Here is a 16,111-nt window from a genome sequence, read left to right as displayed (position 1 = left end):
TTCATTGTCTCTGGGGAAGGTGAGCTACTTGGGTTAACTTCATTGGATGTTCCTGAGGAGGGTGGGGAGCCCTGGTCTCTTGAGGGTGGGGACTGATGCTCAGCCATGCAGGACAGGCTAAGGAACAAAGTCCTGGGGTTCTACCAGGTGTTGCTGGGGCATATTGGGAGAGGGGGCTTTATGTTCACATTGTCTGTCATAACATAAATTTAGAGCCTTCTATTTCCTTGGACAGAACTTCTAGTGCCTACTTACCTGCAAGTGACTGATAAGAAGAAATCTTTCCCAGAATGAGACTGTAGTCCCTTTGTTGATGCTACACAAATTCATCCCCCTCCAAATAATCCACCTCTCCAAAAAAAGTTCAAAGAAACTCCAGCAGTTTATTGATTTACTATTTTTTAAAAAAGCAAATACATAGAGCGCCATACAGAGAAACCACAGGATCCTCACACAAGAAATTCACATGGTTTATTTTGGGAATAGGGGACAGCCATAACTAGCTATGTCCAGAAGCAGGAGAACAAAAGCTGCCTCAAAGTTTCCCACAGAACACCCAAGGATACCTCCAGTCACATATATCCCTTCTTCCTATCACTACACACATCTACAGTAGGAAGTGTGTTGTTGACTTATCAAGTCTTTAATGGGGAAAAATGGAAATGTAGGCAATCTCACTGCCCCATGCATGGAATCAGTCCCTCATCCAGGCTATAATCTAAATTCCCAAGGGATGCCAATGTGGGAGTTGGGCAGGAGGTGTAGAGGTGGGGAAGGAGAAGTTAATGAAGGTTTCTATCCAAGAGCTTGCCTCAAAGAAAGAGTATCATCTAGAAAATCTTGCTTAATAAAAGTGTCGTAGATATGGGGATAATTTCACCTCAAAATGCCAAAGACCTAGAATGAAAAGACTGGGTACATTCCTTTCTAGAAGGCAATTTTGGAAACTCTTGAACTCATATAATTTAGAACTGGGCCATTCTTGTCATTTACTTCTCCATTCTACTCCTCCATAGCTGCCATTTTAGAGAGGAGAAAAGCAAGTCCCATAGAAGACAAGTGACTAGCTCATTATGAGCTCCTTTCCCCAGATATGCTCTCAATCAAAGCGACAGCCATCATACAGTCAGGCCTCTTTAGGCTGCCATTTTTTCTTTCCCCTCCCTCAAACAACAAGAAAAATAACTCAGGGGAACTATTTTGATTTTGACCCATTGTCCACTCTGGATTGCCAATAATATATCAGAGGGAAAGGTGCTAGTTGCTTTCTGAGAAGAAACTCTTTTTTGTCTTATATGAGGCAATGTTAAACAGGACAAAGGGAGAAGGAGCCAGAAATCATACTACACTCTCAACTCGGGGAAAAGCTAAATGGGCCTTGTGGTTGCTATTTCTCCCAGGGCAATGATAGGAAAAGTAGAACTTCCTACAGCAGTGATGGTGAACTTTTTAGAGACCGAGTGCCCAAATTGCAACCCTTACACTTCATGGGTGCCCCCCACCTTACTCCAAACAAAGAAGGGAGGAAGTGATCCCATTGGGCTACTGGGCAGAGGGGCAGTGATGTGAGAAATGTCTTCAGAGGCATGTGGAGAGAGGGAAGGGATCAGCCTTCTCTGCATGTGTGCAGTTCACCAACATGGCCCTAGAGGATGGAAATGTCTGTCTTAGATGTACAATCTGCTTATTTTAAATTGTTCCTATATTTCTCAGTCTCTGCATCTGTGTTCGTGTTTGTGTATGTGTATATGAGTGTATGTTTCATTTTATCAGACTGGGAGGTTTATGAGGGTAATAATCATCTTTGCTCTCCTTTAGATGCTCCCACGACTGCCCAGCACAAGACGTTGATTTTGGTCCTGAGTGCGTGTAAAAGGTGTCATCCTGATATCTATATTTAAGAACACACCAGGCCAGGATTGTAACTAAGGAGGGGTACAAGAGGGGGTGCTCAAGGAAGACTAATCTGCAGGTTAGTAATTGATTAGTGCTAAAGGATACCAAATTAATGTGAAAATTCAATGCCAAATTATATGGGAGGGACATCTGGGTGGCTCAGTGGATAGAGAGCCAGGCCTAGAGATGGAAGGTCCTGGGTTCAGATTTGACCTCAGACACTTCCTAGCTGTGTGACGCAGGGCAAGTCACTTAATGCCAATTGCCTAGACCTTACTGCTCTTCTGCCTTGGAATCAGTATTGATTCTAAGATGGAAGGTAAGAATTTTTAAAAAATTATATTGGCTAAGTCTGGTTTTATTCTCCTCATTGTCTTTCCCCAACATCTCATCAGTCTGAAATAATGATTATTATGATCATCCCAAATATTCAATACTCTGAAACCAATACCTGGCCCTGGTTGCTTGGGGAGAAAGGCCTCAGAGAAAGGGAAAGGAAGGAAGGAAATGGTCTTTCACGTGATCTACCACCTAACCAAAGGTATTTGTCCTGGGAAATCTATGACATAGAAATGTAGAATTCAGGATGAACTTCAAAGTTTAGTTCGCCTCCCCATTTGAACCATATTCCTCCCCAAATGGGAAGTTCCTGCCTGAAGACCATCAGTGATGGAGAAATCACTATTTGCCAAGGGAGTCCAGTCCATTTTTGGATAGGACACAAAGATTGGCTGGTAAAGAGAGGTGTTTGGAAGAGATTCCTTGGCAGACATTCATCCTTGGCAGGTAGGTGAGTTGGCTCTCAGAATTTATGAGATACCAGTCTTTATGGAGGGCTCAGTGCTAACTGGAAGTAAGTGGATGAAATGACTTCTGAACGGGGCTGGAATTCTTTGCCCTTTGGGCTGCATTGTTCTTTTCTTCTAGTATGGCCAGGCTCCTTTTCCTCCTTTTTGGAATACCATTTCAAGGGTTCCTGGCTCTTGGAGTCAGTAGTGCTATGCCGATGAAGCCTTTACCCCAAACATTCTCACAGCCCAACTCATCTGGACAGCCGTAAGTTCTGTTGAGAGCCACCCCTACCTTTCCCCACTCATTCTATTTGGAAAGCTGCCTCCTATTATGACATTCAGGCTGGAACTTCTTTTGCTGAGGAAATTAAAAAAAAAAAAAACCTGCTCTTGCCTGATCAGTATCTTGTCTGACCTTTTAGCAGTATTTTTCTCCATCTCCATTCAGCAATTCATAGATTTCAAACTTCTCAAAGACAAGGACCATATCCATTGGCTTTGTTCTCTGTATGACACCCAACCTAGCCCAGCCCTATACATAGGATGATGGTAATAACTATCTCTTCAGCTCCCGATACCCCCAGCACTAACATCAAACAACATGAGCCAAAGCAATCCCCTTAGTGAGTGTTACAGAGAGTCCCACAGCCTGTTGAAAGCTGGCCCTTGGAGAACAGAAAAGAACAGAAAAATACAGAAGGCATGGGGATGTCATGCAAAGAGAATTTCAGGAAATAGTTCACGGTCTGGTCTTTTTCATAATAATGGCTGATGCTAAACTCCCTCCATTCAAAGTGTCCTCTCAAGGTGGCAGCCAACTTCGCTTAGCCTTCTGGGCCAAAATCAAGCAATGGATTGCCTGGCCAGACATGGGACTCTGCTCTGGATCTCCTTTTCCTCCCCACAGCTCACGTCAGAGGCCTGCAGACTTGATTATGATGGAGGCAGGTAAAAGTAGAATGAATTTTCTGCCCAACACTAAAGCATTTTAGAAGGTAACAGACAGCTAACACAAAAGCATTACATTGCATATCTGTCTATAAGTGAGAGACAGAGAAGCATCCTTTCCACCATCTTTTACATACAGTAATAAAAATGGGTACCTATCTTCTCTTTCTGCTCACACTTTCAGGCATACATCCACATGCACACACACATGCACACATTCAAGCATACATTACATATATATTTATATTTATATATATATACCATCTTTTGGAGAAGGAATTATTGACATCAGATAAAAGCCCCTTTAACTCAGGAAAGTTCCCTCCCGCTTCTACCCCACCCCACCCCACAATCCCCTTGCCTATAATCCCAAGGTGGGGGAAAAAAGTTGTTTAAAAATATCTCCATTGTCCACAGTTTTCAAATTTTGTTCTCAATGAGTTTTAACTTTTCCAAATACTGCAAAGGGTGGACAGACCAAGCCATCAGGCAAGATCTACAGTCTTCTTGGCTGTGTCACTGAATTCTGTAAGATAAAGAGAAGTCCAAAAATGAGCATTTATAAAGTCAAGAATTCCTTGCCCTCCCCACCAAGTCTGATCTCTTCCTTTCCTGCCCACCACCGCACATCCCAATAGGATCATTCTGGGTTCCTTAGTTTGTTTGTTTTTTAACTTTAGTACATGTGTTCACTTGATCATGCACACACATTCTCCCTGTCTTCTAACTCTTTACTCTCCCCCCTATAATCTGTGATCCAGTATACCAGTCTCCTTGTAATTTCTCACAGAAAACATTCTATTTCCCAACTCCAGACATTTCCACTCCCATGCCTTGTATTCTTTCTCTCATCTCTGCCTCCAGGCTTCCTTAGTTTTCTTCAAGACCCAGCGAAAGTTTTACCTTCTACAAAAAGCCTTTCTTCTATGATTAACTCCAATTTATCTTGTCTGTGTTTTGCTTTGCATAGAAGTTTGCTTGTTTTCTCTCTCATTAGACTATGAGCTCTTAAGAGCAGACCATTGTGTGCCCACTGCTTAGCACTGTTCCTGGCATGTAGCAGTCACTTAAATGTTTCTTGACTTCTCTGTCTCTGTCTCTTCTTTCCCTCTCTGTCTCTCATCTTTCTCCTTCTCCATTTCTCCCTCCCTTCAAATTTCTTCCTCTTCCTCCATCTTTCTCTCCCTCTATTTCTCTCTTCCTCCTTCCATCTTTCTCCCTCTCTATTTCTCTCTTTACCCTTCCAGCTTTCTCTTTCTCTATCTTTCTGTCTCCCTCCATCTTTTCCCCTCTCCTTCCACTTCTCTTTCCCCATCTCTATTTATTTCTCCATCTTTCTCCCTCCCTCCATATTTCCTTCCATTTCTCTCTTTTTTTCTATAGCTCTATCTCTTCCTCTCCCTCCATCCTTCCCTTTTCTCTCCCCCTCTTTCCCTCCCTCCCTCGGTTTCTCTTTCTCTGTCTCTCTATGTCTGTCACACACATACTCAACACTTTTACTATTCTGTGGGTATTTCATTGCCTCCCCAGCAAGAAAGTAAGCTCCCTAGGGACAAGGCAGTACCACATACAATTCCTTGCATCCCCTCTACTATGTAAACAATTCTAGATGTGTTGTAGACACTCAAAAGGTCTACATGCTGAACTAAATGTAATTGCATCCTCAATCCCTTTCCTTCTCTCTGTTAAAGCCAAGCTAAAAGCAAGGAGTGGTTGAAGTCTTACTGATTCCAGAGCAAGATCAATTTGGGAATAAGTAGTCTTTGAACACAGCCACTCCCCCTCTGTCTGATAATTTACTTCCTTCCAGGCTTTGCTCAGCACCCCATCTTCTAGGCAGTCTTCCCAATCAGCCCCTACTTGACCATGACGGCTCCTTTGCTCTGGGTGTGGCAAGCTGAATGTCCTCAGTCCTTCAGTTCTCAGTTTCCAAATACACAATACCCTTTCTCAAGTAAAGGTTCATTTTGTAAATGTGTTCTTATGTCTTTATGGGTCCTAGGCCCTTATTAGACTATAAACTTTTAAAAATGTAGGCTTTTATTTTTTTGTGTCTTCACCCCTTTCTCTACTTTCAATTCTCTAGTCTCTAACCTCCATGCAGGGCAGTGGGTGCTCAATTTAACCTGTCAATCCATCTCAGTGAAGGAGTACCTTGGAGCCCCATATTTGGCAATGAGGCCAATTAATTTCAGCCTGATCTGAGTTTCTCAGAACATACTCTGGGCCCTAAAGAAATCTGTGCCAGGAATTCCACCATCTTGGTGACATTAAAGATATTACATATTGGGAAAGTGCATAATTGTGGGTAAAGGTTGAGTTGGCAGGGCCATTGTTTATGACATTTGGCACTTCCAGGAATGACTGTCTCTCATTCTTTAACCTGAAGCTAGATAGTTCAAAGCCTCTCCTGGATGATTCAGCTGAGTACCCCTACTGGAACAAAGAAGGATGATTATAATCTCCTAGAGAAGGGTCCCTCTTAGCCAGGGATCAGAGGATTCTCACCTGCAAGTTGAACATGTGATGATGTTCTCTTCTTAGAACCGAGAGCTGAAGTTCCTTAGGACATTGGTCCCAGTTAAGGATCCCAGCATATTCCTATCGAAACCTTGCTGCAGGGGAAGAAATATGAAGAATGTAAAGCATGATGGAACACCGAGAATGGATGATCAACGGCTTTGTACTAGCATGACAAGCTATCTTGTCAGAGGTCTCACTTTTTTTAGGGAGATCATTTCCAATTCTATACCTCTAAAAGCACCCCATCTGGCCCCCTAGCTACCAGAAGAATCTGAAAAGGTACCATTTAAAATGGGTTATTATGATGATGTGGGTTAGGACCAAGAATCAAAGAGTCATTTGCTTTAAGATTTTGATTCTGATTAGTTTATTTACACATATAAAAAATAGAGAGAGAGAAAGAGAAAGGGAGAGAAGAAAAAGAGAGACTGAGGAAAGATGGGGGAGGGAGGGAAAGAGGGGAGAGAGAGAGAGAGAGAGAGAGAGAGAGAGAGAGAGAGAGAGAGAGAGAGAGAGAGAGAGAGAGATTAATCAGGGTTTTAGCACTTAGATATGGAATGTTCCATAGATATCCTAGCTCAACATATCCAAAACTGAACTTATTATCTCTCTCCCCATCCAACCTAAAATTTCCCTTCTTTCTAACTACCCTATTACTGTAGTGAATAATATCATCCTTTCAGTCATCCAGGCTGACAACTTGGTTTTCTTCCTAGGCTTCTCACTCCATATATCCAATCTGATATATATATGTATCAGGAATAACAAATAGATAGTACATTTATATATGATTGTATATATATATATATATGAAGATATATTTAATTTCCCCAGATATGTTTAGATTTCACATGTACATCCTAAATTATAGCACCAAGACATAGGACCTTAGGCTAGCAAATAGTTAATATTAATAATAATATTTATAATATTATATACTTATATTATGTTAATACTATAATATACTTATGTTATAGTAATAATATAATGATAACATTTAACATGAATATTTATAATATGATAATTATTATTAATAATAAATAGTTAATAATTTAAAAACCCTTTTACAACAGAAATAAATAGCCTCACCTCTCTACATCTATAAAGCATCAGGGAGAGGGATACAAAAAGTGTTCCATGCATCTCTTGAATTTGGGCTATCTTTGCAAAATTTGGAGTCAGAAAGACTTGTATTCAAAACCCACCTCTGGCATTCACTAGCTAGGTCATGGAAAAGTCATAGATTTAGAACTAAGAGGATTTTAGAAGGTTCATCTATCTCATCCAACCTCCTCCTTTTATAGATGAAGTAACTGAAGCCCTCCAGATTGGGTAAATGACTTGTCCAGGATCAGAAAGATAATAAGTAAAAGAATCAGGATCTGAATCTCAGTTCTATAACTCTATATCTACCATTCTTTCTACTTTACCACACACCTTTCAAGTTACTTTTAACCCCTTGAACCTCAACTTCTATATCTGTATAATGGGAATGATAATACATATAGAATCTATATTACAGGGCCATTATGAGTGATTGAGATAATAATGGTAAGGTGCTTTGCAGATATTAATGCTACCCCGACCTAATATGCATTAAGCGAAAAGTTTACTTTCTATTCTCCATATAACATAAGGGAAATGAATGTATAGATAAAAAATACAATGGAATTTTTTGTATTAATTGTATGTGTAATTGTAATTAATTGTATTAATTCAGATTTTGGAATGTAGTGCATTCTTTCTTTCTTCAGTAGATTTGCTGACTTCTTTCTAAAAATGCTTAGTCTATTATTTAAGTAGACAGATCTTCCTGCTTTGCAGAGATAGACTGATAATGGCTATAAGTGGGATGGATTGCCCCAAAGCATCTAGGATGAAAGGGGGAAAGACAAGATTGGAAATGTACAGATGATTTCTTGATCCCAAGTACAAAACACTTTGCATTTATTTTAGTTACTTTCTGCCCATAATTTTTGCCTGTTGTAATAATCATTCTGAATTCTTTCATCCACTGTATTGGTTATCCATCCCATGATATCTGTCTTTTTTGGATTTGTTGTTTCATATAGTTAACTTAAAGTCAAAAGACCAGACCCAAGCGGCATACCACTTAAGATCTATTAATGCACAGATCCATTAGTCTACACTGACGCAGTACACAGGATATTATGAATCTTAATCTGTCTATCTTCTATCTTGTCCACAGAGGTATCACAAGAGACTTTGTCAATTACTTTACTGAGATCAAGATAGACTATGATAATGGCTAAAAGTGGTGAGGCATTCAACCTGAAGTAATTAACATAGAAGGGATTAATGACCTTGTCCTTACCTGTCTGAGGACACCCTGTAGCTCCTTGTTTGACCACATGTCAGAGAGGAGGAGTCGGGCAGCTTCTGCAGCTTTTGGTGAACTATTGGGCAGAGGAGAAAAGAAGTGAAGGGACCGAGCCATTGAGCCATGGAATGAACATTCATCCTTTCTCCTTTCCTTTCCCCCAATACACATTAATAGCCCAGATGCTGGTCCTAGAAAACCTGAAGAGTTTCTTAAGTATGCCAAAAGAATAAGCTTTGACAATGAGAGTCACCAGCACATTTTCCATTCCACTAATGAGTCTAAATTTAGCAGAATCCCTGCATTCCAGCCTTTTAGATCCATACATGCCCAACCTTGGGTAGTGGAAATAGTTTTTCCATTCCTAACAGTGTTCCATGTTACCCCAGCAGGCTCCTACTTCTAAGCTTGGAAATCCCAAGAAACAAAACATTTACCCAATTCTTTCTGGGAGGCAGTGAGTTGTAGTAGAAAGCATACCAGGATTAGCATCAGGAGAGACTCAGGTTTATATAACCCAACTAATACTTACTAGCTGTGTGACCTTAGGCAAGTCATTTAACTTCACTGGTCCTCATCTATAAAATATTTATATAATATCTTCAACTGCTGATAAGATCAAATGAGAGTATATATAAAGGCTCTGCAAACCTTATAGTAGTGCATGATGTCATCTGTCACTGTTTTGTTTTTACCTTACCAATTGCTCTTACAGTGGTTAGTGTTCTCTCTTAAGTACTCAAACTCCATAGTGGACCTAGACTTTTGAAGGCTGTACATGATTCTCTCTTTTTCCCTAGTTCTCCTCGTATTGGTTTGACTGATGCTTCTCAATCTCCTTTGCTGTATCTTCACCTAAGTCATGCCCACTCTCAGTGGTTATTCTCCAAAGGTCTGGCTTGTGCCTCTCCTTTATCCCCACTCTCTATGATCTCCCTTGGTGATCTCATTATCTCCCATCGATCCAATAGTCAACTCTATGTGGATTACTGCCAGATCTATTCTCCAGCTCTAACCTCTCTGCTGACCTCTAATCTCAGGTCTTTCTCCCTTTTTTCTAACTTCCCAATTACTGTAGTGAATGACATCATGCTGTTGGTCATCCAGGCTTGTCAGCCTAGTTGTCATCCTAGACTTCTCACTCTTTCTCACTCCTTATATCCAATCTGGTGTCAAGTACTATCATTTCTACCTTTTTGACATCTCTCATGCATATCTGCATTCTTCCTCAGATATAAATGCCACTCTAGGAAAGCTCCTTATTGCCTCTTTCATGAACCACTATAGGAGCTTTCTGGCTGGTTTCCCTGTATTGAGTCTTTCCCCATCCCAGGTCATTCTCTACCCTGTCAACTCAAGTGATCTTCATAAAATGAAGTTCTTGCCTTGTCACTGCTTTTTTTAGTAAACTTCAGTGGCTCCCTATTACCTCCAGGGTCAAATATAAAATCTGTTTGGCTTTTAAAGTCCTTTACAACCTGGCCTCTCTCCAACTTCCCAGTCTTCTCCTTTACTTCCCTCCAAGTATGCTGTGATCCAGTGAGAGTGACCCCCCTTGCTATTCCTCAAGCAAGTTGCTCCATCTCCTTTCAGTAATCATTGTTCAGTCATTTTTCAGTCACATCTGACTTCGTGACCCCCATTTGGGGTTTGCTGGCAGAGAGAGTGGAGTAGATGAGCAGCCCAGCTTTCTCTTCTCATCTCTGCCTCCTGGCTTCCCTGAAGTCTCAAACCAAATTCCACCTTCCTCAAGAGGCCCTTCCTCATCCTATTTAATGCTAGTTATAGAATAAGATAATGCTTGGAAAAAGCCCACAATAAATGTGACATACTCCCCCCCCCCCCCGGTGCCTTCCTTTGGAGATTGCCTCCTATTCTCCCTGTCCAGATCTTGTTTGTACATAGTTATTTGTCTTTTGCCTCCACCATTAGACTAATGTGGGAGCTCCTTGAGAGCAGGGCCTATCTTGCTTTTATTTTTTTCTGTATACTCAATGCTTAACACATAGGTGCCAGACACATTTTTATTGTTCAGTTATTCCAGCCCTGTCTGACTCTTCATGACCTCACTTGGGGTTTTCTTGGCAAAGATACTGGAATGATTTGCCATTTCCTCCTCCAGTTCATTTTACAGAAGAGGAAACAGGCAAGCACAGGCTATCCTTTATTCATGAAGAGAAAAAATAGTCTTCATTTTTCTCTCATCCAAACCTCTCTACCAAAAAAAAAAAAGCTTTCTAATACTAGCTAACATTTACATAGCACTTTAAGGTTTGCAAAGTATTTATAAATATTGTCTCATTTGATCCTCACAGCAATGTTTGGAGGTGCCAATATTTTCCATTTTATAGATGAGTAAACTGAGGCAGACAGAGGGTAAGTAACTTGTCCAGGGCCACATGGCAAGTAGGTATCTGAGGTCAGATCTGAACTCAAGTCTTCCTGATTCCAGGACCACTCTGCCATCTAACTGTCTTTTGCTAATCTATGTTAGCTCAGTCTCAAACCCCCTGATACAGCTTGATCCAGAAGTATTCCCCTTAAGTGGCAAGATCTCACAGGGAGAGGGAAGTAGAGTCTAGAACAGTATCTTCTCAACTATCACTGATGAGTGTCTGTTCTTCTTAGAGGAAAGGCATGAAATCGCCACATTTACATCTCCCTGCTTTCTGCTCCATGAGACTGACCTACCCCTCTTCCTGCCCACATCCCCCTTACCCGCTCCTGCACATGTTGACCACATTGTTCAGCATGCTGCTGGTGAAGTGCTGCTTTGCCATCTGGGGCAATGAAGTCATCAGGTTCCTCATGGTGTAGCAAGCAGAAGACATGATGTCCCCTGAGTTGCTGGTGTTGCCCGTCTGGCTGGAGAGGAGACGGGTCATCTCTGGGAATATTTGGTTCCCTATAATAGAAGGAGGACAAGTTCAGGGTCCAGGAAAATTGACAAGTGACAGGATAAGATCTTAACTTCAACAGTAAGGCCCTGGTCTTCCATTACTTAGGGTATCAGGAAGCACAGTACTTCCTTTGGAAGAGGCTCAACTTAAAGCTAAAAGATCCATATTTGAGTCTTAGTTGTGCCACTTAAAACTTGTGTGACCTTAGGCAAGTCACTTAACCTCTGTGGTCTTAATATTTTCATTTATAAAATGATAGACTAGAAGGTCTCTAACATCTCTTCCCATTCCCATTAGACTTCATTGGAATCCATCAAACTCCACATCTATCACTAACACCCTCTTTCATTCCAGTCCCAATCCCTGTCTACTCTACACTGATTTCCTAGTTTGGACTCACCACTCTGACCAACTTTCTCATTATCACCACATCCTGAGGACCTTTCCTTTCCTCTTATATTCTCTTTGTTATTTCATTCCGCAATACACATGCATAAAAGCATAGAAGGTGCTTAATAAATGATTGTTGAATGAATTTCTATCCCCAAATGATTACCTAGACCATTGCAGACCCCAGAGATTCCTGCCCCTGAGAACTGATGGCTATCTACCTATCTACCCTTTTAGCAGGAATTTTGGAGAGCCCTATGCTGAAAAGAGATGCAGGGGGAAGCCCCATGGAGAACCCCTCTTACCCATTGCCCTGTGCAACACAGGATGTCGGGACATGTTGCTCAGGAGGGAGGCTCCAGACCTGACGACATCAGAGTTGCTTGATTGGAGAAGGCGGGCAATGTGAGGCAAACCTTTTTCCTTCAGCCCAATCAACTGGCTCATGCCACTGGACATCTAGGAAAGAAATGTAGTTCAGTCACTTTGCTTGTGGACTGCAAGGAAGCCAACACCCTCCTGATCCTCTAGGTTACTAAGTAGCAAAGCACTTTCAAGAGCCATGATCTCACGAGAATGGATGCTTTCTCTGTCCACAAACACAGATTATAATACCTCCATCCCTTAGTAGACTATTTCATGCTTTCCTATGACCAAAAATTTCAATGACTTAAAGGTCAACCTTTGGGATTCTTTGACCTTCTAAATTGGTCTCCAACAACAGACTAAGGATATCACTAGATCCAAATCCATAATTGAGATTTGCCCTCCTCTGGACATTCTCCAACTCTCCCTCTCTCTGCCTTAGTATCCTTATATGTAAAACACAAATGCCTTTCCTCTCAGGTTTGCCATCTAAATGAGATATAGGAATCTGGGAAGGATTCCAAGAGAATACGAACAAACTTTTAAAGAATAATTACTATTCAAATTATTCTTTTGAAAAAATCAGGAAGAACACACTCTACTGAACTTCTTTTAAGAGGCCGACATAGTCCTAATACACTAACCAGGGTAGGAGAAAGTAAAAAAAAGAAAACAAGAGACCAATGTTGGCAATAAATACAATTTCAACATTTGAAACAAAATCCCAACAAGATTATAACAATGTATCAAAAAAATATTTAGATTTTTACCATAGATACATTCGTTAACATTAGAGTTGTTGGATACAAAAGAACTTTGAAAAGAATGAGCATGTATCCCAGCATAAAATGGTTACTGTCACATCAATGTTTTAAAATTTTTTTAATTTCTTTTTCAATGTCTCTAAAGGGGAATTAATCATAGCAAATAGTTGAGTACTTATTAAATTGAACCAGTTTAGGCCATATTGGCCATAGCTCCAGAAACCAGAATGTTTATCCTGTAGAATTATCAAAGTAACACTTCCCAGCTGTGTGACCCTGGGCAATTCACTTAACCCCCATTGCCTAGCCCTAACCATTCTTCTGCCTTGGAGCCAATACACAGTATTGACTCCAAGATGGAAGGTAAGGGTTTAAAAAAAAAAAAGAATTATCAAAGCAATCCTTGGACTTGTAACATCATGGGTCAGTAGGCAGGCAGCAGATGAAATACAGTAGGGAAGAGTGGATTCCTCTAATCCTTTATAAAATTAGACATTCTCCAATCACAGAAAAGGAACCTTAATCTTCCAGTAGGCAAATTCTATTAAACTAAGCCCCCTTGGGTAGCAAAACTGCCCCTGTCTCAGTCTCAGAAGTATATATGCTGGGACTTAAAGAGACAGAAGAATTTGCAGTAGGGAAAGGAATGGAAGAAAGAGGCAGAAAGAAGAGAGAAAAGCAATAGTTGAAAGAGGAGACAGACAAACAGACACAGGCAAACAGACAGAGACAAAGATAGAGATAGAAGGAAAGTTGGGAGTGTGAATTCCTCTCACCAGTCCTTTGCTAGCAGTGAGGTTCTGCAGGGCACCAGCACAAGCCTCCAGGGTAGCATCTTTCTTGCTCTTGCCCATGAGGTTCAGGTAAGTGCGAATGGCATCAGAGTGGTAGAGCCAGTTACTTCCTTTGGGTTTGGTCTCCTCCTCAGGCAAAGGTAGGTCACAGTTGTTATTCTAAGGACAAATGGCAGATCGTTAGGAAGACTCAACTAAAGAGCCCTGGATCCAACATCCACTGGATCTTTTCAACTAATCTGAGTACATCTCCCACCCACTCACTCCTGCCCCCATAGTTGGTCTAGAGTTGGACTATCATTGAAGAAGGGAGGGAGGGAGGGGGAGAAAGAGAGAGAGAGAGAGTGAGAGAGAGAGAGAGAGAGAGAGAGAGAGAGAGAGAGAGAGAGAGAGAGAGAGAGAGAGAGAGGGAGAGAGAGAGAGAGAGGGAGAGAGAGAGAGAGAGAGAGAGAGAATGCAGGTAGAGTCAGCCTCCTCAAAGCTAGGGGATTTTGATGTGACCCCTTGGCTTCTTCCATTTCTGCTTAAATGAAGCAGATCCAATTGGAAAGACTTAGAATTTAACTCAATGATCCTGGAAACAGTAGGGAAGAATAGATTCTTTCAAACTCCCATAAAGTTAAATATATTCATGCACATTCTAAGAACAGGCACTGAGATCAATCAGTGTGTTTTGAAAAGCCTGGTCTGTCACTAGCCTCTTGGCCTGAATCTTCAATCCAGGAAATTGAAGGCATGGGCTGCTCTTTGGCCTCAGACCCTGATGATCACTCTACTTCCCAAATCAAGCACATGAAGCTCAATTTTTCCCTGAGTGGCAAGGCACATAAGCTGGCACGAGGCTCCGATACCACAAATAGATGACTGCCACACTCAGTCCTCATTTGGAAAGTCTTTCCTTGTTCATATGTCAAGTGGTCCTATATACCTGCTTCTGATCAAAGTGGCTCTTCATTTGGGGGTCCATGAACTTGTTTTTTTTTAAATAGATTTTTAAAAAGATTTGGTAACTACATTTCAGTGTCATTGGTTTCTTTTGTAATCCTGTATATATTATGCATTTATTAAATATATTATTTATATATTTATATATAATATATAATAAAAATATATTATTATTTTATGCATTTAAAAATATTCAGTTCAGGCTTCACCAGACTGTTCATGATACCAACCCCCACCCCATGACAAAGTAGTAAGCTACAAAAGAGTGAAGTGATGATCCCAAATCACCCATTATAATATTTTACTCTCAAAGTTCTGCCCCCCACTCCCCAAAAGCAAGCACCTGCATGGACTTTCAGATGGGGACTGTCCTCTGGAACAAGTAAAAGCTTTGGGAAAGAAGTGTGGAGATTGGATTGACTGCAGCAAAGCCCAAGATTCTAGAATATTTATTGAGCAATGAGAAGAGAAAGGGTAGATCGTCTCTTGGAATGTGTGCCATCTGAGCAGTGTGGCAGGGTGTCCCAGTCTGGTCCTAGCACTTGATCTCTTGCTTTTTCATTGTATAAGTGGAAATTTTGTATCCTTTGTACTTTTTGCTCAGGGAGGAGTTACCCAAAACTTATATACAATAATGTAAAGGACACACGTAAACAGAAAAGGAAAAGGAATTTTGGGATGAGGAAAGAATTCTGGGAGATGAAATCCAAAGGATACAAAATTTCCACTTCTATACCATCATCTAAGCACCTCCCTTAGAATTTGCCCCACCGGGCTCTCCTGGGCTCCCTAGGGCAGGGGGAGAGGCTCCTCACCATCATCTTTTCATTCCTGTTGCTGAAGCAGCCTGTGGAGGACTTGTCAGTGTAGGAATTGCGGTTATACTCCAGATGGCTATAGCGGGTGGGCACTTCGGCATCCAGTCGGTAAGAGAGATTATGCAGGATACACATGCAGTTTTCCACAGACTGAAAGGCAAGTAAGATTAGAGAGGCCTGACTCTCTGCCCAGTCTTAGAAGAGCCCATGCTTCTACCCAAAGGATGGATCATCTAGACCAGAGAAGAGGCTCAGGGGTAGAGAAGGGCACTCCTAGACAGTGCCTGGGACGAGGGCTAGCAGGTCATCAAGACCATTCCCTATCCTCGCACCAGCTCTGGGTGCTGACACTGATCATTGTTAATATCTAAGGATCCAAGGGCCATATTTTCTGGCTTTGGAGTGAGTTATAACAGCTCGCAGTCATACAGTATTTAGCAGCTTGTACAGTACTTTCCCCAAAGACCTGTGAGGCAAATGGCACATTTGACATCACTATCTCCATTCTACAGATAAGGAAACCAGAATTTTGAGAAGTGATTTGCCCTTAGTCACATGGTTACTCAAATACAAATTATGTGCCTGTAAGATCATAGGCTCAGAACTCTAGAGCTGTAAGGGACCACAGAGGCCCT

The 16,111-nt window shown here is 41.3% G+C and overlaps 1 protein-coding gene across 1 annotated transcript in view; it reads right to left on the bottom strand.

The window, feature by feature from the left end:
- Positions 1–363: 363 nt before the first annotated feature.
- Positions 364–16,111, bottom strand: part of PKP1 (plakophilin 1) — a 95,165-nt gene continuing 79,417 nt past the window's right edge. Inside the window, exons 9-14 of the mRNA XM_001368167.5 lie at positions 13,696–13,872; positions 12,095–12,248; positions 11,218–11,404; positions 8,494–8,575; positions 6,144–6,250; positions 364–4,161 (exon numbers count right to left, since the gene is read on the bottom strand). Of these exons, the coding sequence (XP_001368204.2) occupies positions 6,176–6,250; positions 8,494–8,575; positions 11,218–11,404; positions 12,095–12,248; positions 13,696–13,872 (675 nt within the window). The 3' untranslated portion in view covers positions 364–4,161; positions 6,144–6,175. The remainder of the gene's footprint in view (positions 4,162–6,143; positions 6,251–8,493; positions 8,576–11,217; positions 11,405–12,094; positions 12,249–13,695; positions 13,873–16,111) is intronic.

Source organism: Monodelphis domestica, chromosome 2 (genome assembly GCF_027887165.1).
Source record: "Monodelphis domestica isolate mMonDom1 chromosome 2, mMonDom1.pri, whole genome shotgun sequence".
Classification (NCBI taxonomy): domain Eukaryota; kingdom Metazoa; phylum Chordata; class Mammalia; order Didelphimorphia; family Didelphidae; genus Monodelphis; species Monodelphis domestica.
Note: the sequence above shows the minus strand (reverse complement) of the source record. Positions and strands in the feature narration are given on the sequence as shown.